The 26,247-nt window shown below is 42.3% G+C and overlaps 1 protein-coding gene across 1 annotated transcript in view; it reads left to right on the top strand.

Moving 5' to 3' along the window:
* The window catches only part of LOC125892300 (cadherin-4-like), a 337,795-nt gene that overhangs the window by 239,400 nt on the left and 72,148 nt on the right, over window positions 1–26,247 (top strand). The window contains exon 7 of the mRNA XM_049582236.1: window positions 4,369–4,566. Coding sequence (XP_049438193.1) covers window positions 4,369–4,566 — 198 coding nt within the window. The remainder of the gene's footprint in view (window positions 1–4,368; window positions 4,567–26,247) is intronic.

Raw genomic sequence — 26,247 nt, 5'->3', positions numbered from 1 at the left:
CAAGTCCAACTATAACCTATCATATGTGTGACTGAGAAATGCTTCTACAAAAAACAATGTTTTTGTCTAAATATGCATGTATGTTTTTTTTGTTATTAGTCTACAGACAGATCACAGATCTGTTGTATGCCCCTATCTGCTCCAAGATAGCTTACACTACCTCATGGTACACCCGTTATCATTACATGTGCATGTCAGTATGAGAAATGTGAGCAGTCCTTGGCAATTAGACCCCATCGCGATGTCATCTATTCCAGGAGGGTAGTAAAGACGTAGTAGATTAGGGAACCCACCCTATGGAGTCTAGACACTGGTGGTGGTGATGAGATGAAGAGGGAGCTGAGGATCTTGATTTGAAGAGGAGTTGGCTTTTGATGAGCTCGTCCTGGGCTCTGGATAAGGTGACTGGAGGTGGAGGGTGCAACAGTGCTGTCTAAAACAACAGCTGACATTAGAGGAGAGGATAACAGATTTAAATTTTGGCAGTGTGGCAACATGAATGGCTGAAGGAGATCGTGGCAAAGTTTCATTTGCTAAGGAGAGGGAACACCCATAGTCAGCTGACTGATGGAATCTGTGGGAGTGGGATAGAGAGAGAATTGTGAATGGATGTAGCTCAAAGAAAGTCTTCCTGATTGAATTTACGTGGAGCTCCATTAGGAAAAAATCTAGACAGAGTTTGCCATGATTCATGCATGGAAGGGTTAATCTATCTATCGCTAATTCAAAATTTGATTTAATGCTGGTTTGATGCCCTTTTAAACCATTTCTCCATTTTATCCTCATGCTTCATTTACAGTCATATACTTGTTAAAGTTTGTCCAAATGTTGGAGTCTTTTTTTATAGTCCTGTGCACACAGAGCAGCATCCATGCTAGAGAGATTGATCTCCTGTCATTGGACCACACTGTATCAATAAAGGTTAAATGAGTGAATAAAATTTGTCAATGCCTGGTGGTGGGAGTCTTTGCTAGGTGAAGCTCTGTGCAGCTTTTTTACCTTCCGGTGCACCATCAGCCAAACGCAGCTCAGTGCTCGAGGAATCACTGTTATTGAGACAAGCTGTCAAGGCCCACTGACTGGGAGGAGACACGGAGAAAAACAATAACACTGCAAGAGAAGGGCAGGGGGGGTAGCACGGGAGCAGGGGATAGCTCAGGGGAACGCGATTGAGACAGAGAGTGCAACTGAAGCATTGCTTCAGCGATGATGTTCGGGACTGAATTCTTGACGTGTTTTCACTGGCTTGTAACCCTGAGATATGTTGGTAAACTTACTGTAGAGCAACTCTCCACATTATCAATTTAATGTAACCTTTAGATCAGTTATATACAGCATATCTACTATAGCCCGTGGGACACTAGGCATTTGGTAGTTGTAAAGGGAGCCTCAAGATGGTGGACCCTATATAACCTTGACATAGATACACTGATATGTTTGATGTGTTTTCATTAAGAGGCAACATATCTGATTATCTGTGCTCAGGCACCTTCAGTAGCCCTGGGGTGCACAATTAAAGGCCTCTTACTGTATTTTCAATGACTTGTGTTTGCGTCTCCCTCTCTCCGGAAGCATCTTTAATGAAGCTAAATCTCCGCAGTTCACTTTCATGTGTTTTGCCATATTTCCACACGAGGACATTAATTTAGATAGGTGATATGTGCGATAGTTTGAGCATTTGATGTAGCTCTTGTGACTCATGGGTGAGTTAATGTTCATGAGGAGATTGAAAATGGGCTCCTTTCAAGTTCCTTATTTGAGCATCTTTCAAAAAGACAGGTTTGTGGTGGTCATTTCTCTCTGCCTGCAGGGAGCGTGTGAGGGAAATGTATGATGGGAGAATACTGTATGAGTTAATAGGCTTTTTATCTCCGGTGTAAATGACAAAGTCTATAGTTTATGGTCTCCTCCACATATATGCACATACACACAAAGGATTCACAGAGACTTTACATGCATGTGCTCCTACTTGACAGCTCCGTCCTGCTCAGGCCTGGTGCATGATGACATAAATGAACTAGTTTAGATGTTGAATAAACATCATATAACACTGTGTTTGTTGTTTGTGTGGCAGGCTGCAGACGGCAGATTTATGCCTTTGGAAATATCTCAATTAAGTGCTTATCAATTACATATGAACAAACAAAGTGGTAAATCGGAAGGAATTTATAGATTCATAAAACAGATGATTTACGTCTGGTTTGCTACAAGAGCATGTAAGCTTGCAATTTGTATTTAGTTTATGTTTTCTCACTGTAATGAATGTCCTAATTGCCATGCAGCTTCATCTAATGTGGTAAAGTTATTAAAACATCAATTACATGCCTTTTGTTCAGCTCATGGCCAATTTTGAAAATCTCCTAATCAGCGTCATTGCACACATTAAGTCTATTTAATATACACATTTATTTAAAAACTGCTTTTGTTACTGCGTCCTTTTTGTCTTTCTCTTCCCTCTTTTTTTTGTTATTATTTCAGGCATTTTAAACAGGGATTTGTTGGGATCTTATCATCAGAGTTAATGAGAGCCAAATACGAATAAAGAAAAGGAATTCAGCTAAACGGTATAGATGCAATATGTTCTTTTTCTCATAAGAATATAAGAGGTTATTGAAAAACATCTGTTGGTTATCCATTTATGCTCAAAATTCATTTTGAGTTTGATGCATCCAGGTAGCTTGATGCGGCATTTGACGAATAATGTTCATTTATTCACACATTTGATGATTCCAGTGGGTTTGCCTGTATAAAGACCCAGCATTGCATTTCCCAAACTTTAAAGTATGTTCACACCTTATGCACCTGCCACATTTTGCTCTGATTGTTTACTGTACAGCGTCATTGCTGTAAAGTTCTCAACACAGAGTATTGGAGGAGTATTAGAGCATGGAGGCGCGTGAATGATCCTTCTCCTGGTTGCCAAGCTTCCTAATCATCATTTAGGTGCAGAAGCATTCACTGGTATAGTGAACAAATGAATTATTGAGTCATTGAGTGAGTGATTGGATGAATAAAAGAGTGAATGAGTGTGAGTGGATTCGTAGCACTTTGTTTCTATAGCAACATCATGCACTCTCTTCAGTTACATTATAGTGATGACAGAAATACAGTAGGTTACAGAAACAAGTAATTTACTCTATTTTAAGCCATGACCTGTGATTAGAGAAAAGTAGATAGCAGCAACCTGTAGCATATGGTGTAGGTTGTTAGAGGATCTGATGTGGCCGGCAGCCACAGCAGTGGAGTTGTGCTTTGCTGCCGCCCATTGAAAACATGGTTGGTACTTAGTCAAACAGCTTACTAACATATTCACTGATGAGGACAGAATTCACAGGATTTAACAGTTTGCAAATATTTCAAAGGGGAACAATGGGCATTTTTTAAAAAGTTGATTTAAATTTAATTTTGTTTATCTCCATTTTAATTATTATATTTAGTGGCATGGCTCTGTTCTGGGGCCTCACTGCCTTTCCTTGGGCCTACGCAGAAAGTCTCTTCCACGCACTTAGGTGGAAGGAGCACACCTCTCCGCCCTTCCACGTGCAAACGAGGAAAGCCTGAGGCAGAGAGTACAAACCTCCCTGCCCTTCCTTGCGCCTACATGGGAGAGCAGCAGCAAAGAGCCAGGCTTTTTTTGTGAAACATTTGCAGGAACTTGTCGTGGAGGATTCAGGGACTTGTATAGTTTGCATGTGGTCCTTCGAATGTAGCTCCTGACATTAAGTGGCACTATTTTTTTGGTCACTACAATAACATTTTGGCATGAACAGCCATAGTGACTGAAATAGGAGTACTAACAATAGGAAAAGGACAAGAATAAACCGATGACATCATGCACATTGTGAAAGATGCCTGGAGATGATTGGTCGTGGACCAACGTGTAGTCTGTCATGTCTATCGGCCAAGTCACGGCACAATTTTACGACTCCACAATCGCCTAATCTGACATAGTTGGTGTGAACCCGGCATTACATATACAAGTGCTGAACAACAACAGCAACTGAGGAGAAATATGTTAACATACTGTTGGCTATATATTAATATATGTTTAATTGCTCTTAAAATGTCATCTGCTCTCACACATAACTTAGTACTTTGCGTTCAAGGTGGGAGTGCATGTTAAGTACATGGGATTTATTGCACAATTTTTCCAACATCTTAGATGGCCTCCAGAATAATATCAATTTTTCTTTACAAAAATGGCCATTGTTCCCCTTTAATCTGTTGAACCTGATTATGAACACTAAAATGTCTCTCTTGTGCTGTGAATATCTGTTTTGAAACAGAAAAGACTCAGGCATCACATCAGTTACTGTTATCATTAACAGCCCATCAGCCTACTAAATAAAGCTTTGTGTTGTCTTAAAGGTCACGGAGGAAGAGGGGAAAGTCGCTGAGCGAAAAGAGCGGAAGGAGGCGTCCCAAGCACCACCTCCTGTCATCATGTTCTCAGGGTCCAGCCTGAACAGCTCCAAGGGTCTACGGCGGCAGAAGAGGGACTGGGTGATCCCACCAATCAACGTGGCGGAAAATTCTCGAGGACCGTTCCCTCAGATGCTCGTCAGCGTAAGTGACAGATTTGATGGGCCGCATCACTGATTTGTTCTGAATTTACAGCTGGGATTTTCTGGAGGGCACTTCACGGCTAACGCTGATTGGGGGTGTGTGATGGACGGTGGTAAAGAACAGAAATATATTAGCATAACTGGTTTGTTCTCCACATCCTCGCAGATGAGTATGTTCTGTTCCCCTTGGTGTAATTATAGCCACAAAATCTTAAGGTATTTAAACAGCCATGATTGGTCCCGAGATGTTTTCCCTTCAGACACAGGACGGGCTCCGAAACAGCTAAGGAGCCAAATTCTCCCACAGTGTGAGGTCCATTGGGTTCACAGTGAAACGAATGATTATTTCTCCTCCTTCCTTTCCTTTATAAGGCCATTTCAGAAAGGTTACTTGAAGTTCAGTACTATTTTAATAGCTCCTTTATAACAATACAATTTGTCACAGAATCTTTACTGAAGCCATAACTCTGGGTCTCCTGTGAGATATAAAGAGAGAGTATGAAAAGCTGCTATTCTGAGGCCGCAAAGTACAACACAGTAGTTCATCCCTCATGCCTGGTAAGGACATGATGGTTTAAACTTAAACAAATCAGGGGTAATAACATAAAAAATAACACGCATTTATGTCTAAACAAGCAGGAATATACAAATAGTAACACTTCAGCTGTTGGAGCCTAATCATTATTCAAGAAACCTGTCCTCATTTAGCATTCAAGATTTGAATGTGGCAACAACAACAACTGACTGCCATCACTGCAAATTAGATTTCTGCAAAACTGCTAGTTTTTATAAGTACAAAATATAAACACAACATGTTGAGGGTTGGAGGTCGAGCCTGTACAAGCCTGTCTGAGAAAAAAGAAACATGAATAAATAAACGTTTGTGCAAATGTGCTGTTGTGCAAAGGCTGGAGCTGCCGAGTGCTTAAAATTCAGAGATTCTGTCACAACAGTATACGCAGTTTGTCTCTCTCTCATAGCAAAGCTCCAGACTCTGAGCTTGTGGTGCGCGCTGTAATTCATCAAAAAACATCATTCCAGGAGACCGCTGCTTCATTCCCTGCTCCCTCTTTCCTCCTCTCTTTATCTGGGATATCTAGCCATCAGCTTTTCCTCGTTGTTTACAAAACTCTCACAGTTTATCTCTTTTGGGTCTTAAATTGTGCAAAAGAAGCATTTTTTTCCCCTTTGTTTCTGTTCTTTGTTTTTCTACCGGGTTTTATCCAATCCCCAGGGAAAAGCCTGGGGAGCTGCTTGAAGGAAACTTTTTTCATGCTCCTTTTTTTTCCTAAGTGAAACAAAAATATCAAGTCAAAGAGGGGAGAGTTTGTAAGTCTTTGTTTTGGAGTTGCAGTGCTTCTACAGCTGGAGTGTGTCCCATGAGCCTGGCACAACGTGGCACTCTCGTCTGAGCCCGCTGAGCCTCTCAGTAGTGCTACACCGGCCATAAACCGGTCAGACAGTTTTGCTGTCTCCATGAGCTGGTCAGAAGCAGAGAGAGAGACAGAGGGGACGGGGCAGGGAGAAAGGGAGAGGGTATCAAAGGGACATTTGGAAGTATAGTGTGCAGCCAAACACAATCCACTTTGTGCAGTAAATAAGTCCGTCAGGGGCTGGTGGATTGCTGAGAGTGGAGCATTCAGAGCAGAGGAGAAGTGATGCGTGTTGATGCCTCTGTTGAGCTCTCAGGCTCCCGTCTTTCTCTTTAATGATGACTGGAGGGCAGGCAGGGCCATACTGAGAACTAGAGATTTTAACAAGGAGCCAGCTCTGGGGGGTGAATGGCATGGGAATGATTTTGCCGTGCTTATTGTTTATGAGTTTAGTCCACCTTTATAACCTCTTTAGTCCTCTGTTGAGAATTTAAGCTTGTTTGCGTCTGTTTCATTTCCCGTGGACAAAACTCACTCAAAAAATCCAGAGACATATAGCTTCGTCACTCTTTGACATTTAATATGTTAATCGCATTTTCAAGTGGTATATGGAACATGTTGCAACAGAGCTTGCAGTCTTTGTGTCTCTCATCTCCTCTCCTGTCGCCCCCCAACTGTGCCATTACTCAGTGCTCTGTGTGCTGTGGCTGTGTGATGCCTCTCCTAATGGCCTGTGAAGTCAGTCCCTTTCCTAATGGGCTGTTCTGTCATCCAGCGCAGCACTGAGTGACATGCAGGCAGCGGCCTTCCCCACCATCCCACCGCTTTTTCTCCCTGCCCTGACCAAGTTGCCATCAGTTGGACAGGCGGGGGTGACAGCAGCCCTCACCTGTATCTCCGCAGGTCTGCAGCACTGTCACTTTGATCAAGCCAGCACAGGATCGGGCAGGTGTCAGGACAGAGGCCCTACTGACTGGCCTCTGAGCCTGCAGCCTGACAAGGCTCGGGGGAAATGTTGACTGCTTAGGTAAAGTCTTGGCAGAACTGTACTCCCATTGCTCTCTAAAGCCAAGACAGTGTCAGAGCCCAATGAGATGTTATTGACTGCTTTTTATTAATAGCAGCGCTGAAATAATTGCTCCAGCGCTTCACAGTCTTCTCCTGTACATCAAGTAGTGTAGTGTGCATGGTGTAACTCTGGCTTAATATTAGACCATATCAGCCTGTAGTGTCACAGAGTTGTTCTGAATGTAGCCTGGTGTTAGCGTCACAGATTTTCCCACCTTTTTGTCTTCCAAAATGATGGAGAGCAGTGTTGTGCTTCCTTACATCCACATGTGGGAAGAATAGAGTAATACTTAAAAAGTAAAAGTAGTGGTAAAAGTAGTCACCAAAATACCTAGTGCCAAGTTAGAGATCAAAAGTATTTACTGAAAAAAAAACAGTCTGAGTAGGGAGTACCTTTATTTTTACTAGCGCACTACTGTCTTTTTTTCAATTATTTTATTTTACTGTTGACATATTTTCAACAACAGATGGTCTTCCTCTGTTAAAGGTAAAAAGTGAACATATATACACTGTATTCATGGTGAGTTTGTGATGAAATGTGCCATCATCTCCTGATTAGACAATCTGAAATACATACCCAAGGACAGTATAACAAGTGAAGTGGTTAGTACAGTCACAAAGACGCACTCCATTAGCTCAGATGTTTACATTATGCCAGAAAGCAGGAGAAGTAGCAGTTTTGAAACATGATGCATGACGGTGCATGCTAATTCACATATATTAAACTTATTACCATTTATGCTGTTGGAATTCATGCTATTTGAAACAGAGCTTTGATTCTCTGCCCGAACCACCCACCGGGTCCAGGCCAGGCTGTTATTTCTCAAAATTCCCTGGGGCTTGTATCAGGTCGGGTTAGCTCCAATTTCCTGATGTGTTTTTTTTTTTTTTTTTTTGTGCAAATGCATACATTATAGTCTGTGTCATTTCATGAATAATGTATTGGCTGTGTTGGAGAAATGCTATACAATCTCAGTTTTATATGTTTATATAAATGGCATATGACAGTTTTGGGCTGTGCTGAACATTCAGTAAAAGAAGGCGCATGTCTGAGTTTTTGTCATAAATATGTTACACTGCAGTGACTTTAGTTGACTCTAGCTTGTAATAAATATGTTAATACAATTTTTTTTTGTAATTTACAATGTAATTTCTGGCACTCGGCCCCAAAAACTGTTGCCATAGTTTGAGCTCGAGTTGTGCTTGGGCAGAAACTGTGCAGGTTCACGTTTGGTCGGGCCTAATCATAGCTCAATCATAGTAAGCCTTAGACTGACAGTGGAAAAGGGAAAAGGCCAAGGATACTTTAGCCCTTTTTACATGGAGATCACACTATAGGGCCGCTACAAAATGTCCCTTCTATAGGCCAACAATGGGGAGGCTTTTAACAGATGACGTCCTGATGTTAGCTTTGCTGCTGCTGTTAGCTGTCCGTGTCAGCTGATGCTTTCTAGACATCGTGATTTCCCCAAACTGAATAAATACCACACATAGTAACACAAAACTGCTTTGCTAGCTCAATCATGTTGTAACTAAGATATCCGCTGGAAAAAATATTTTTTTCACGGACCATTTATTTAGTTATTACAGACACCGCTAACAGCTAACGGTTAGCCCAGCTAATCTACGATAACCATGTTGTTATTTACAAAACGTCACATCCCGCCTTGAGTATATCCAATCAGCACCAAGTAATCCCCAAGCCCCAGCCAGGAGTTTCTCGGGGCCGTTCTGAGTACCTACTCCGAGGCAGGGACTTGTTTAGCCCCTGTAAAAGTTCCGGAACTCTGTCCTTCGGGGGTGGTTTCTGCGGTGGAGACACGCACCAACGGCCCCAGCCCCATAAAATTACCCTGAAGTTCCTGCGGTGGAACCGGGCCTTATGTGATGCCTTTGTATTTTTACACACCATCATGCCACTCTGGTGTGTGATTTTAGAGAGCATGCCGGCATCACGGAAACAAAAGAGGCGTGACGTATAACTGAACAGTGTTGTGTGACATATAAAATACGTCTCAGCAGCCCTTTATAAACAATAACAATGGCATTAACATTACAATAACGATCATTTACCATCCATGTTACATGGTGATGGATCTTGTCCTCTGCTCAGAGGGTAAGGAGCTCTCGGACCTCACTGTTTTCCCAATGTGCAGACATTTTTGCCCACTGTTCTTCTTTGAGTTAGCTGCTAATTGCTGCCAGCTACTTTTTAAGTCTCCTGCACTTGGGTCACACACATAGTACATCTTCAAAATGTCACATTCGTCCCATCCATAGTCCTGTCCTGCCAGCTGTTCCTTCCACACAGCCATCGTTTCAGCGCTGTTACCACCCCCGCAGATGGCTTAAAGATGAGACAACTCTGTCCCCCCAGTCTGCGTTTGTACCATTTCGACAGAAGAATAACAGTGGGAAATTCCCGTCTTCAAGAGGCAGTGTAGAGGAGACTTTTGTCTCATATGAGCTACCCTCTGCTCCTAAAGTCATTATTCTGCTATGAACAAAGTCCTGAAGGTGCGTGGCTGTGGTAGTAGAACAGATTTAATGCAGTGCATAACACATAAGTGCATATTTTCAGAAACATCTACTCAACTAAGAGTAAAAAGTGTGCAGCATTAAAAGTAGTCCTATGACAAAGTTCGTCGAACTGTAACAGACTAAATGTAGCTTATAAATCCCCCCCTCTGCTGAGAATATACAAATACAAAAAGACAAAATCTTTCAAAGAGAGCCATGTTGAGGAAAGAAACACAAGACTGTTCTAGAGAAAACAAAGGGAGGAAAGGATCCAGAAAGACTAAAACAAAGAGTGAGGAGAGCAATTTTTCACAATAAACAGGTGTTCTTTGTCGTTCTCTTTCTTCTGCGGCCAAACAGCCATCAATAGCATGTAAGGGACATTGATTTTTCACAGAGGCTTTTTGAAACCTTCCATTGATCCACACACTTCTCCTACGGCAGAGAGGCATCGATTTCTTCTGCTCCGGTAAATAAAGACTCAACGTAACCACCCCACCACCACCACCGCCGTCACCACCACCCAACTCCCTCTCCCTTAACCCTCTATTAGAACAGCCGTCAGCAGAAAAATGAACAAAACCCTGATGAAACAACAATTTAGCCAAGGAGCAAGATAGGGTATGAATAAATGTTTGTCCAGTAAAATGCCTTTTTTATTGCACTGTTCGCTGACTCTCGTCTGTGAGATAATAGAAAGTGTGAGAGAAAGAGAGAGCGAGATGTGTTGGGTTTTTTTTTTTTTTCAGTCAGAGTTGCTGGTGCAGGTGAAGTCATGGCACTACATCAGAGAGATGTTCTCATACACAGTGTCTGACTATTGTCTGACTGACGGCCATGTGATGCCATTGGGCTCAAAAAGACTTATACTGAAAAAGAGACATCTGTAAATCAGTGGTTACATTTTTTTGAGGGTCACAATCTCGGGACTGACTCATTTCACAGTCAGGATTTGATCCCTTTGGTCCGCTAACATTCCTAAAGTTTCATAGGCCTGCACGATTAAATCTTTGTGACCCCATTCCAGTTAGCAGAGCGCTTAACCAGAAGTTAGCTGCTCAGCTGGTCAGGTCTCTGTGAAGGGGTCTTTAACATTTTTTTCTTTCTTTTACATTCAGTATGGTACCTTTGGAACCAAAAGTGACCCTTTTGACATGGTACCTAGACCCTAGCGTTTCCACCGTAAACAGTACCCTTACATGTGGGCGGGGTTGTTGTCACTCACTGCTCCTTCCAGCACTCACTGTATTTCCTAATTACCAGTGACACAGAGAAACAACTGCACCTCGTTTATCGTCCACAGAATGAGGCTGCACACCCACATTTTCAGACCAAAATAAAACAGTGAGAGTCTCTCTCCATGGGATAAAAAAAATAGCAGGTTTGTATATTTGTTCCTTCTCAGGCAGGCTCAGATTGTCTGCTCAGATCTGTGTGCTAGGTACCCAAACAGGGAGGTGACCAAAAATGGGGACAGTACAGAACGGTTCCATTGGTACCATCCACAACTTTTCATTGTGGAAATGGAAAAAAAGTGTACTGAACTGAACTGAACCGTACTGCTCGGTGGAATTAGGGCATTAGACCCAGTTTAGATTCAGTAGAATGAATGGTTAAGTTTCACTTTCAGTGCACTTGACGTTCTGCTGCTCCACCTGTGCTAAGAGTGCACACTGTGGCGGACCACCACATATAAATGAATGTGTGGGAAACCCTGCTACAGCCAGTGGTGAACTAGCTTAGCATTAAGATTGAAAATAGTGGTTTAGGTACTGCATAAATAAACAAGAAAGATATAATGTGTTTAAATGAGCTATAGACAAGCTGGCAGGTGGATTTTGTTACCTTTGGAGCCGGGCTAGCTGTCTGCCCCTGTTGTCTCTATGCTGTGTTTATGCTAAGTTACTGTAGGCTAGTCGTCTCCTGACTGTAACTTCATGTTTCATGGACAGATAGAACGGTGGTATTGATCTTCTCATGTAGCTCTCGACAAAGCAGCAGCTAAGCCTGTTTCCCAAAATGTCAAACAACTCCTTTGAGACTAACAAGATAAAATATGACTTGAAGCACTGCTAGTTAGCTTTTCCCTTACATGAGACTCTCTGAGGTGTATCTAGACATCTACAGAAAGTACAAAAGCCCCTTTTCATCCTTTTGTCACCCTCTCTTTTCTTGTAATTGTTCACCCATTGCATCATTTTTGTCCTTGTCCTAAGTCCTCTCTCTTCTTTTCAGCCGCTCTTCTGAAACCTGTTGATTCACTTCTAAGCCTCCGCTGCTCTGGGTAATATTTAATGTTTGTCTAAGAGAGATATTATTTTGAGAGAAGACATTTATTTTGAGAGTTGGGATGTGAAAATGTTTTATTGGATAATATTTCTTTGTGAGAAATTTTCTCTTTCATATCTATGTCTTCTTCTTCTGCCGGCTGTCCTTGAGACAGAGATGCCAGATATTCCGATAAAGTGTGGCTGCATCCCTCAATAATCACAGGACATTATATTGACAGCAATACTGGGGAGAGAAACAGCAGCTGTGAGAGCAATAAGCCAAATAAATGGGTACTTGTCTAAAGCCCTTTATTGACTGATATGAAGAGAAAGAGGTTTATTTGATATCCTGCACTTTTATCGACAAGTCATTAGTACCAGTAATTTGTTGTAGCCATTTATTTCCTGGTAGCAGCTTTCAAAGAAAATATGTCTAATGCCTGCATGTTAAACAGAACGCAAAACACTGACATTTGTATCTGATTTGATGTGTGTTGCAGTGCATCTGGTTATGTTTACTGTACTCGCAGCAGCACCTGTGCTCCAGTTTCTACATCTCTCTCCATGGAGCGCATCGAGAAAAGTGTTTTCTGAGCAGAATGAGAGACCCCCCCCACCCCAACCCCCCCACACCCCCTGAGGTGTCTGCTTTCTCCTCTGCGTACGTTTACCAGTGATTAATGACTGCTCCGCTTCACTGACAGACACGGCAACAACAAAAACACCAGAAAGACAGACAAAAAAGAGAAAAAAATCCAAAAGAAAAGGAGGAACAAAAAGCAACATACTGTACAAGTGAGCTGGAGCTGATTGCATTGGAGAATTTGAGGGGGGACAAAGACGGGTGCATATGATTGAGAATGAGCAATAGAAAGAAAGGAAAAAGGAGCGAGCGAGGGAATGTAGGGCTAGACCAGGATTAGAGGCACGTCTGTGTTTGTGTTTAGGTCTGATAGACTTCCCGGAGAACTGCTGTTCATGGCCTCTTCCCTCGAGTCACCCACCACCCAGCCAACACCAGCACTGCGTTGCTCCAGTATGCCCCCTTCATCCTTTTCCGCTCCCTCCTGCTGAGACATAAGGTCACGAACACACATCACAAACAAACATACACATGCATACACAAGCAGAGAGAAATGACTTGTCCTATACAGGCAGCAAACAAAGGATCAGTAAAGCACATGTGCTGCGTTGTTGCCTTTGTATATGCTCATTGTTTGGGGTTTTGTTTGGTCGCATTTCTGCTTTATCCCTGAACAAAGAAAAAGCTAAGCCAAAAACACAGGACTCCATCTTGTTTTTTTTAAACCTAGTCCACCAGAGAAACCGCAGGATGGCGAAACGCATGGATGCGAGTATTTAAGGATCAGAGTCCGATCCAGAGCTCGGTCACTAGGAAACCACATTGCTGCCCATATGGAACGCTTTACTAATGTTGAACTGCACAGAAGACGTCTTCTGGGCTAAGTAAATTCAGGCTGTGAAAACACTGAAATGTGTGGTTACAATAAGTCTATCAAACACATGAACTGTACAGGATGTGCACTGCTGTATATGTATTCAAGCTTATTTCGTTCGGGGCTATGTTTTGTCTTGTCTTCTTTCGATGTTCTTGTGCACTGCTAAGGTCCTTTTCTTGGCAGGCATACAACTTCAACACACATACGCTCACTTCACACACTCACACTACATAAACTCCATCAAGCCAGGAAAGAAAAGAAAGAAACAATAAACTTCTTTCAGATTTGGGTGGACCTCCTGTAGAGTATGGAGAGGGAGGAAAAAGGAAGGCGAGACCTTGGTCCACTCTGGGGGAAGAGCGCAAACAGCCGGGTCAGCATCTCATTTGCTCTTTGTTTCACTCAGTAACACATTTTGGCTCTTGGCTTTTTGTTTGATTTCCCCTCCTGAAGAATTCACACAAAGTAAAGTGAGTTTTCTTCCAGCACAAACAACCCCTGTTTGGAGACACTGCAAATCATTTGGCTAAATGTACAGTTTGATACTTATTGATCCTCTCTTTTAAGCCTTGCTTTTGTTAAGGCTCTATGGGCAGCAGTGTTTGCAGGCCGGTTGGTTGGTAAGTCCATTGAATCCAGACTAAAATATCTCAGCACTTATCAGATGGATTTAATACAGGCATTCATCATCCCCAGAGGATGAAGCTTACTGACATTGCTGATCCTCTGACTTTTGCTCTAGCGCCACCAGCAGGTTGACATTTCAGTTTTAATAGCATTTTATTCAGGGAAAATACCCATGCTGACATGCATATGTGTTACAGTGATCAGCATAGGTTATATTTATGGCCTTTATGCTACAAATCAATTATATGACATGGACAGATTTCAAGATCAGCAGATGGATTTAATAGTAGTTTGGCTGTTGAAATAATAAAGATGCTATCACATATATTTGATATGATGAAATCACGTGGTTGGTTTGTTTTCTTTCACCACAAATGAAACACATCCAGTCCACTTGGAAGGGGACCAGATCCACCCTTTCATGATGTCCCGATGCACTTGTTTTGTCCACACCAGTGTTTCACATTGACCGCTTTCACATCAGCGCAAATGAACCATACTAGCCGGGCAAATGGACCCTTTTTTTGCCTTTAATGACAGCAGAGGATGGAGAGTAAAGGTGGGAAAGAGAAGGGGGATGACATGCAGCAATGGGCCATGGATCAGAATCCAACCTGGGCCACTGCAAAGGACTATGTGGGGAACACACCTTACCAAGTGAGCTTGAGGTCTCCCTGATATGAGTTTGTTTTAACCGAACCACCAGCAGCTTTTATAATCCATTAAAGCTGCTACACTGACCACGCAAGCCGTTCTTGCCTGCACAGAGGCTGCTCAGTGTTAATTTTGTCATCGCTGGTCAAATCGTTTTCTCTATGCGGGGCTCCACAGCCCTCCAGCAGGTACGAGCTACATACAACTGTGAAAAAAGCGAGTACAATCTGTTTAAAATGTATAAAGGTGAGTACCTCATTGCACCAGAGGCTGCAAAGCAGCAGAGCAACCTTGTGGGAGCTTTTACGTTTCACATTAGAATAAATCAATCAAATCAATGCATCCTGTTGTTAAAACGATCCAGCTAATTAATTCAGTACCAGTTAATGTAGCCTATGCTTTCAAACCCTCCATAACCAACTGCATTATCCCTTAGTAAAAGTCAATACACACACAGTGAAGGTGGAAGCAACCAGATGCTGCAAAGATGGGGTCTGTATAGCAGGTAAAAAGCTTCACCTGTGTGACATGCTGCTGTCTGTGCCCCATATATTTCAGCTGTTAGTCTTGTTTACAGTCAAAATCTCAGATATCACCTGTTTTAGTCTTGCTCGAGTACTTCATCCTTGACACATGCAAGTGCAAAATATAAGTATTCAGATATGCAATTTCATTTATTTTTTTTAGAAGTCTGCTCTTGTGACAGCCTTGGGTGAAGCTGGACAGCCAGTCCTGACTCCTGATAGCAGGAGTAAAACGACAGAAGAGGTTCAGAGTGCTTTACATTGTTACTCGTGCTAATGGAGTCTTTGGATGGAGGAACATGCTCACTCCTGTCTTTTTTGACGAGTCATAAATGAAACATTTGAACATAAAAGCAATTTGACCATCTTCTGAAAAGCGTGAGACTCGGGTCTTCAAGAGGAGAGGTGAGCACCTGAGGGCACACCATTTCACGCAAGGAAGTGGTCGAGGGCGATCATGAAAAAGGGAGGAATAGCTTAACAGACTCTCCCAACGGCTCCATTTCTGTATGCTTAGATCTGATTCTTGTTTCTCTTCAAAGATCCACATTTTCCCTAAGAGCCTGAACCCTCCACTCTTTGTAGAGTAGTCCTGTCATGGCTTATAACAAATACCTTATGAACTTCATTTCCTTTCCTCTAATGAAATTAGTGAGATCAATGTAATTACATTTATCAGCCCCAGGAAATGAAGTCTCCCACAATCTCCTGGTATTGACAGGAAAAACAAATTGTTACTACAATCATATATTTGTCAAGAGCATTTGCCCTTTTGTTTTCTGTTGTGTTCAGGGAAGTGAGACTGAAATGTAATTTTCACTCTTTAATATCTCATTATTTTGAAATTAGTGGTGTGAAGTCCCGGTAAACATGTTCATCAGGCGTACTCAGCTACCGTTTCATTTTTGAATTTCCAGTCATGGCCTTGTTTCGCATTCCCAGCCCAGAGCTGCTACTACCAAAGCTTTACAGTAACAAAACAACACAAAAAACCTGCCTCAGCCACCCACTCATTCATACAGGCACAGATGCACACACACATAGAGATAAGCACACACATGTTCACAAATCCCTCCCCCAACACATTCCTCTGTGATATGACATCAGGCAGCACCAGGCGGGTTCCCTCCTGGGTTCAGTTGGTGTTAAATTAAACAGTAAATCATCTCACCAAAAGACACAAGACTTATGTGTGAGTCAAGGGCAACAGTTCTGGGCTCTTTAATAGGAGATGAGGAGGACTTTATGAAGGAGATAAATAACAGCTTAACAAACAGCCTCTGTCTGGTCCCCTGGAGGTTGGCCCCAGCGACCCTGTGGATCAGTAGGATGAAGGAGAGCCAAGATTCTCTTTTCCTCTGAAGACATGAAAAAATAATGTGCAGTGAAATTGGAAGAAAGATATTCAGAGGGGGACTCGGGGAGGTGGGGACCAGTGAGGGTGGCGGTGATAGCTGGTGATATGAGACAAGGTCGGTCAAATAGAAAGGACAGGTCGTCAGAGGGATTGGCAGTAAGACAGACAGAGGGACAGAATGACCGTAGAGAAGAGAAGTAGATACATAAGAAATCGTGCAAGCAGATCAAGCAGAGAGGAAGAAAGAGATGGCAGGCATGGCGGTCGTTCCATCAGGTAATACTTTCCTCCCACCTCTGCTCGGTAATGTTTGCCTGAGAGACACACCTAACAGAATAAAATCTGATTCAACACAAAGCAACAGCATTTAGAGCAAATGAAAGAAAAGAATAATTGCGAGGGGGAAAAGTCCCTGGGCATGAGATTGAATTTAATCGAAGCGCTTTTTTGGATGCAAGTCATGTGATGTAAAATTCTAATCTCACTTAATGTGCTTGTATTTTTCCATTTCCCCCCTCTTTGGCTCTTTCTTTCCTGGAGGTAAAATCAAAAATCGAGGCCTGCACCAGAATAATCTGATCCTATTTACTTTGTCATTTAAAATGAAAGGCCTTCGTCAGAATCTTTTCATGCAAGTATAATGGATACTGTCATGGGGTGATGGTGTTTTTGTATGCTGGTAAAACCTTCCGAACCCCACACACACACACACACACACACACAGACAGGGAGCACATAAAGACACTCATGAAGATCCGGTGCGAGCAAGCATGCATCAGCACGGTGCATGTGTGTAATAAAACTCCCCAGTGCGCAATGAAATGCTTTACAGCATCTCAAGATGAAACGGCTCCTAAGATAAACAGTTTAGCACTGGATAAAAAGTTGCTGTTATTTTATAACTCGTCCTTTAAGTTTGCAGGTTGCTCATGGCTTCTCGCTTATGAGCATTTTTGGCCAATACTCCCTGATGCTGCTTTACACATTTTTATTTGCTCTTCATTTTCAGGAGAAAGGAACATTTCCTCCCAACGCTCTATAAAAGCTTTAACATCCCACATTGTTCATAAAACCAGAGTGATGCATAGCTCTTTGCAGAGCGCCTGGCATCGCAGCATACAGGGGACAATGTTATGGTTCATCCGAGGCCGTGCAAAACTTTATATAAGGTGATTTGTTCTGGTTGCTGTGTAGTCAGTATCACTTTAAAGAGGACTGAGCATCATGGCAAGCGGCTGGGGCGGCTGGTGCTTTTCCAGATTTTCAGCAGTGTTTTCATTATGACTTCCGGGGAATAGAGAGAGGTTCGGTGAGACTGACCTCAGCTGGCTCTGATCCATTTTTCTGATCTGTATCAATCAAGGAATGACAGGCCAGCTGCTTTTGAAAAAGCAAAAGCCACATGTACACCAGCCATCTGTGTGTCATCCTATGATGCACGTGCTTGTGCTCGGGCAAAAAAATACACAGGCCTGAATCCACAGACACAGATGCATGGCTCCACAAACATACACACACACACCTCTTCACTCTTCCAAGGTTCATTTGTCAACATGACAGCTGGACTCTTGCTGAGGTGGAGTTTGCCAAGCAGAATCCCTCGCTTGGTTAGTGGGAGCCAGAACATCCTGGGAAACATTCTGACACGCACTTAGAGGCTGCAGTGCTGCCGTATGTGTGTGTCTGTGTGTACATACACACACGAGTGAGCAAGTTTGTCTTTGTGTTTGCGTGTATGTACACGTGAATGTGCAACTTTTCAAAACACCCAGCAGCAGCATGGCAAGGTCCAGCCCCTCTTCAGTTTCTGCCTGTGCTTGGCAGGGGCAGGCTTGGCAGGGAGCAGCCCATTTTGTCAGGCTTCCAGTCGACATCAAACGTGCACACCACTCCCGCCTCTACCTGAACACCTTTCCTCCTTCGCTTTCCCACTCACATCTGGGTCCTTAGACATCTGTTTACCTCATGATACCTTGAAGTGTTTGGCCCCGTTGGCTGGGAGGAATGCACTGTATTTGCTTTTCCATCCAAACAACCCTTCAGCTGTGTCCACTGGAAATGTGTCCTCGCAGTGATGTAACTGACTACATCGAACAAGACAATGTGAGACAAATGTATTCCAGCAGCATAAGACCCCACAAAGGTCACATGTCTTGTCTAGGGGGGGAAACTCTATCCTCTGTCTCACAATACGGATTCATCCTGCCAAACGGACGTCCTGTCAAACAAGTCCTGGCAACTTCCCTAAACTTTCCGTTTCCAGCTTTCCAGCCAAAAGGGCTCATGCTCTGCCACAGAGTTTTGCTGATGCAGTCAATTCACAGCCACTTTCATTTTTTCCCCTCTAACTCTCACTCTCCTCACTCTTTCTTCCCTCCATTTTCCCTCTAGTCTGCATTTCTCCCCTTCACTGCTGCTTGATGGATTTAGAAAGCGAGAAGAGGAAAAAGAAGGAAGGCGATGGGGAGAAGAGGGGGAGAGCGGTTTTTGAAAGGTGGACAGTACAAAAGTGTGTGTGTGTGTGTGTGTGTGTGTGTGTGTGTGTGTGCATGTATTGGGGTTGGAGGGTGGTAAATGGCTTGGGAAAGTGCAATAGCAGCAGATTTTGTGCCACTGTCACCCCTGTCTCTCCTACAAGTCTCCAACACTCTTTCCTCTAATTACCCAGATTGGGTTTCCTGGGGATGAAGGGGCGAGGGAGGTAAAGGGAGTAACAGGGGGTCCTTGATATTGTCCTTGTCAAAGCCTAGCGGAGCGCCTGGAGAAGTCATTCATGCATCCATCACACTCCTGATTTCACAATTTAATCAATTCCCTAATGAAAGAGAGTGGCAGCGAGAGAGGGAGAGGAGGGTAATAGTAAGATGGTAGCCCTCACACTCTAACCCCGCTAAGCCCAAGCTAAGGGGTGCGGCCGCTCTTTGTTTGCTGCTACAATGGCTGCCTTATTTTTCATTCTCCCTGCCTGGAAGAGGGGAGTGAGGAGGGCGAGTCATTCCATTGTTACCTCCAGGGAGAATAGCACCTCTAATTTGCCATAAGCCTGCACTATTAAAGACCAGACTCCTTTCACAGTACAATAATTGGAAAAGTCATTCACTGCTTAACTTCCATTACTCCATGTTATTTTCACTAATGTGGAGGAAGGTCTTTTAATAATCTCACCTGCGTCAGTTCGAGCTATCATTCAAATGACACAAAAGCACATAGAGCACACGATCTCTCCATTTCGTTCTGCCACACACCAACATGGACCGCTAAGCCGGATAAATCTGGAAACGCATCTTTTTGGCCCTCTGTCCTCTCGGTCCCCTCTGTAAATCTGAAAATGGCATTCTCACATTTTAGTGCAGACGGGTAAAACTGAGCTCTTCAAAAGTGATGACATAAGCCTGTCCAAACATGGCCGGGAGCTGCTATGTGGAAGTCGAGTTAAAACGACAACTTTCTGTCGCCTCTGACAAGCTCTGTGATCACTCGTTTTAACATGTCATAATAGTCGTCACACAGAACTGATACAGAGAAAATCCAACTTTTCAATATTTGGACCAAATGTATGGATATTGAGAAAATATGCGACTATTGGTGCTTTCACAAAATATTTACACAATGAGATTCTTGATAAATAATCATCAGTAATATTAATATAATGACTAAGTTGGTAAAGGCAGTCTGGTCTTGTAAGTTCAGAAAATTACATCACCTTACTGTAATGCAGTCTTTAAAACCAGGAAAAGACAACATATACAAAATCTAAGACAATATCTGGTCTCATCACTATAAATGTCCTGAGTTTGGCTTGATTGAAACATAGTAGAGTCAGTTGAGTGGAAGAAGGTACAACTGAGATTTAATCCGTTGACACTTAACAGAGCAACCTACATGCTGATGTGTAGCAGGTACACTGTTTAACATGTTCACCAACTTAGTTTAGCATTTTCTCATACCAGTATTTGTTAATTAGCGGTAAAGACAAAATACAGCTGAAGCTGATAAGAATGTCATTTGTTCAGCAGCTATTGCTGTGAGTGTATTGAGTTGGGATGGGATTTTTAAAAAGTAATTTCCATGTTTGAGTAATCGCATTGAACTATTATAGAGTATTTGAGTACTCACAAAAAATAAATTAATTAATTAAAATGTAACATAAGAATAGGAATGTAAAGTGGCTGGAAAACAAGTACATTTGTACAAGTATTTGAAGTTCACTTACTGAACACCAAGGACTCAATGGCCTATTAATCTATAAATTCATAATAAACATAAGAATAATTTGCGAACTTTCTGTTGCTACCATTACAAAGGTTAGACGTAGCACTAAAGGACCATCTTCAGAGCTGCTCTCCTCCCGGTCAGTTCAGCGTCTGCCCGGTTAGCATGAGCTAACACAGCAGCAGCGGCTAATGTCCGACACAGAGCCACTGAACGAATACTTACGCCCAAATCTAGTACTCTAGTACCCATGTCTATCCCTCATATCTATGCTCCCAAGGTCCTACATTCTCCAGTTCAGTATTCTGTTATCACACATTAACTCTCCTATTGAGTTCATTCCATGTTTTTATTATTCTTTTTCCCTGAAGCAGCTTTGGTTTACTCTACATATGAATACATAAGACTTATCAGACAAAGACACATAAAGGATAAAAATGTAACACTGAAACTGACAAATGAGAGTGTATATGAAGGTTTTGAGCCCCCTTTATATGTCTTTTTTTCCTAACCTTCACCTGTTTGGAATAGTAAGTTGTTAAAGATATCTCACCTTAACCTGACCTCTGAACCTGTTTATAAATGGGATTAAACCTGGCCCTAGACCTCTAATCCTAAGCTGTCTTACATTTAATTTTGTTTTATTTTATTTTATTTTCACAGAGCTGGGGAACATTTTCAGTTACCCATTATGTGCTGTATAGGGCTGGAGAACATGTACCCTGGGAACACAAGACCCATAGTTATGTTCTCACTATGTGCCATATAAATCCGGGGAACATAAGACCCTGTGAACATAGGAATGACCCCCTTAATCGTCACAAACAACTAATCAAAATTCTTAACTGACGATGGGTCTAGTTCAAAAGTTAGGGATCACTGAATTTTTTAGAGTTCATCCAGAGGGGAACATGAATGTCCAAATTCCATGACAATCCAATAGCTGTCGAGACATTCACTTAAAACCACAAATGTCAGGGTCATGGTGGCTCAAGAGTATAAGTCAAGAGATCTCTCCTGTAGGGACCATAAATGTAGGTACAGAACTTCAAAGCAAACCACTCATTAATCCGATATTTCAGTCTGGACCAAAGCAGCAGACCAATGACCAACAGTGCAATCCCTAGAGCCACACCACTAGCATAAAGTTGGATGTATCATTTCGGTAACTGTTTATCTTCTTAGGGATTGCGGGAGGGTTGGAGTCTATCCCAGCTGACACTGGGCAAGAGGCTGGGTACACCCTGGACAGGTCGCCAGACTATCACAGGGCCGACACAGAGACAGACAACCATTCACACTCACATTCACACTTACGGCCAATTTAGAGTCACCAATTAACCTGCATGTCTTTAGACTGTGGGAGGAAGCTGGAGTACCCAGAGAAAACCCGCGCTGACACGAGGAGAACATGCAAACTCCGCACAGAGGGGATCCCCCACCCCAGGTTTCGAAACACAGACTCTTGCTGTGAGGCAACAATGCTAATCGCTCCACCACCGTGCGGCCAAATGTAAACAGTGTTTTTATATGTAAGAGGCTCAACGTGGACTCTCTTTCTTAAACACATAGGCACGCCACAGGTACATTTGTTCATGCAGACTCCATGCAGTCCTTGCAGCTAATGAATACAAGATGTTATGCAGTTTGTGTTTCATGTTTGTTAGTAAGTACGTTATTGAAAATCCCAACTTCAGACTGAGATACTCAACATCAATCCTGTGCTACCTTTTGAAGAGATACAATGCTTAACATCAAAGCCTGGGAAAAAGTCTGTGTTTTAAAAAGGCCACAGGAAAGCTTTTAATGCAGACACTTTGCTGACTCACAGCAAAACACACAAGGCGTCTTTTTATCTTACTGCGTGCGCCGGAGTGCATTTGACAGATGGAGTGTGCATGTGATACGCAATGCCACCTCAAAACCTTTCTCTTGTAGAGGCTCTTTCTTTTCAGAGTTAACCAGTTTGTTTGTGACCTGGTGGCCAGTACCTGTATTTCTTGCCTGCCTGTTAGGCTTTACTGTACTCTTGAAGGAACATATCTCTGTTTGTTCCTGTCTGCATTTGTGTTGGGAGTCGCCATCCCTGTTTGCTGGGTTTTAGAGCCGTGAAAGGCCTGGCTTTCAGCTCTTTAGGGGTTTGCTGCGACTTTGCTGTCTGCGAGTGACTGTTTCTGCTGTCCTACTGCTCACTGAACCAGTGTCATTCTCTGTACCAGCAGCGCACTACAGCGCACCTAATTGGCACTCTCATGACAGGCCTGTGTGTGTTTTGTGTGTGTATGCGTGTCTGTGTGTGTGTGTGTATGTCTTTTCATGTTTGTATATGGCATGCATAAGCCAGATAGTGATACATTTTTCTTTGAAGATTTTCTGGAACTTCAACTCAAAGCAGCTTTTTGCATCATTTCATGGCTCTGCTTCTTGTGTTTGTTATCTTTGTACAATTTTTCATATTCACACACAGGTGTACATATATGAAGGCTAAATATTTATGTTCATGATGTATATCTCATGCAGTGTGTTATTTCTTTTTATTTATTTTTTTCATGTTTTTGAAATCTTACAGTAAAATATGGCTTCATTCATCTGAAAACTGAAGGTGGCTTCTATTTTCAAACAGCTTCACAGGGGCAGCCGACCAATCATTTGAAGCTGTCGGCAAGATATAATGCACAAAGCTGCAAGGTGATTCAAGTTGAAAGGACACATTTCTTTTAATGTGTTTGAAATTGAAGGGTTTTTTATAACCAAATGCAGACAGATTTCAGGAAATCTGTCGGTCCCACAGTATTTTCTTAGATGAGCCTCGCTGTGGTTTATGTTTGCGCCGTTGTCTGGCAAAAATACTAACATGCGGTCAGCCTGTTGCCATGTTTAAACCACTGTCAGCCCCGTCTGATGTATGTGCTGTCTTATGTCATGTGCTTCAGTAAAATGGATTGAGGAAAAATAAAACTGTCACGAACACTAAGGCTGTTTTCTATTAACAAATCAATGCATGTTTTTATATTGTATCCAAAGCAGAGAGAATATCAGAAACTAATCCACTGCATCTGGACTTTAGTTTAACTGAATATGACGACAATCCAGAGTGAATCTGCTCCGACTGACCCAGCTCAGCGTAGGAGAAAGCTTAGCGGAGGTCATCGCTCCAAACATCAACACTTTCTCTTTTTTTCCTTTATGTCTTGAAGAAAAACACAACCTCTGAACCAACTTCCTGAATATACAGGGATCTGAAGTACCAAGACAGTTGTATAATTTCTATGGTAATTGCTTTTCACCCACAACGGCCCAAGAACATTACAGCAATGCATATGGTAATTGCAGTTCTCTGTACATGTTAAACTGCAGATTATCTTTAATCATACCTGTACTTCAAAAGCTTCCAAGTACAGGACAAGATCAATTATATTATGTACTAGATTATACTTTTTCTTTATACTTTATACTGGGAACATCTGCACATTGCTGGGACAGCGTTGCACATTTCTTCCTACTAACAGCCACCTCCGAAAACTGCACAGCTCTTTTACTTCAACAGTATAGAGTGTGCCAGGGCTGACATCAAAACCCGGAAGTTTAGCATCACGCTGGTTCCTGGAAGAGAAAGTGAATGTCATTTTTTTTGCATTGTGTTTTGGATTATGTCAGAAAATAAGCTCTGTGGCTAACTCAAGTTTATGATACTTACAGGTTTTGTTCAGCGAGATAATCTTCACATATGAACACCTTTCATACCGCATTTGAAGCTTAAATGCGATCGCCAGAAGTAAAAAGCTAACGTTAGGCTTTAACAGACTACATGGCTACTCCACAGTCGCATGACTCTTGACGTCACCGCCACTAAGCTTTCAACTGATTTCGGCCACTTTATTTTAAAAACATTGTATAATGGGGAAATCGGACTGTTTAAGCTAAATAAGAAGCTGTAATGGCAGACTGCCAGCACTCTCTTCTGTTCAGGGGTGATGACGTTTAATGTCCCCGACAGGGTTTGTGGTCGTATTGAGCATCTTGTTAGCAACCGCCTTTTTTACGACATGTAAAAGCTTCAAAATTCACAAGTAGGGTATTTACTGACGTGTTTTATGTCGTAGAACAAAACCTGAAACTCACTTAAGCTTTTGTTAACCACAGACCTTATTTGAGGCATTTTACCAAAATCCCATTCAAAAAACGTATTGACTTTTAGACGAGAGAACCCGAAGTGCTAAAAGTGCTAACGGAATTCTGGGTTTACTGGTACAGTCTATTTCTTCATATTTTAATTATAACTTCATTCTATTCTATGTGTTTTGATTTTTGCACTAATTGCTCGAATTTTTAATTTTATTTTCTCTCACTGTGTTTATGTTATGCACCGTTACACCAAAGCAAATTCCTTGTATGTGGAAACCTATTTGGCAGTAAACTGGATTCTGATTCGGATACTTCATATATTTTGGCTGTAGGGAGCCATCTGTCAGGGAGCCTGCAGATTAAGAAATGTTGATAAAATTGAGCATTTTAAATTGTTAAATTTTGCATTAGAATTGAGTAAAGCAATTATCACGCTTGGATTGTGGTCCATACAAAAATACAGAATACACCAATACATAGTGTTTGAAATACTTTCCTTATTATATTGATTTTGACTCCGAGCAAACTGTTTCATGACTACTGTTTTGTCAATGATATGATGGATGGATGGATGGATGGATGGATGGATGGATGGGTCACTCGTTTGATGAGATCATCAATCTGGCAGGCACACATTCGCCCGCTCATCCATCATTAGTACAAAAATCTCTGCATTCTATCTCTTCGCTCGGTTTTGGGAACAAACACACCATCTCCCTCCTGTGAAAACACAACCAGGGCTTGTTCTAAATCTTCCTCTGTTTTAATCTTCTTCTGCCGGTATCATCACTTTCACAGCGCCTCCATCCGCTGGTGAGTAGGACAGACCTGCAAACACCATGAGTGTACTCGCATGAACAGTGTCTGTGAAAACAGCAAATTCTATTTCGAATTGAGTATACTGGAGCCCTAAGCCTCTCCATGTTCCTCCCCTTTGTTTACATATAGCGCCTTCTCTCCTAATCTGCCATGGTGAGAGTTGCGTGGGCTGAAAGGCAAACAAATGCAATGGTAATATGCTCAGGAAGGCTCTGGTATCACACAAAGCAGAGGGGCCCATCACTGCCTGTGTCTGAACTTGAAACATCTTAAAAAAATAGAGCCAGCTAAGCCAAGCCAGGATAACTGGAGTAGAGCCGTTCTCAAGTTATGTTAGGGGCAGAGCAGGTAGACATAAGGTTTTAGATTTGTAATGGATGCTTTTGTTATTTACTCCACAAAAATGAGAAAATATAAGCAAGAGGAAATAAATAAATCATGCCATAAAGGTCCAGTCTGTAGGATGTTGATGGCATCTAGTGGTAAAGTGGCCAAACTGAAACTTCTCCCTTGTGCCAAGCATGTAGGAGAATTACAATGGCCAACATGAAAACACAAATGGCCCAATCTAGAACCGGTGTTTGATTTGTCCATTGTGGCCTACTGTAGAAACAAAATGGCGGCCTCCATGGGAGACGAGCTGCTGTGCATTCAAATATTAACTGTTGATTGT

The sequence above is a fragment of the Epinephelus fuscoguttatus genome, linkage group LG7, assembly GCF_011397635.1.
Source record: "Epinephelus fuscoguttatus linkage group LG7, E.fuscoguttatus.final_Chr_v1".
NCBI classification, from domain to species: Eukaryota; Metazoa; Chordata; class Actinopteri; order Perciformes; family Serranidae; genus Epinephelus; species Epinephelus fuscoguttatus.
Note: the sequence above shows the minus strand (reverse complement) of the source record. Positions and strands in the feature narration are given on the sequence as shown.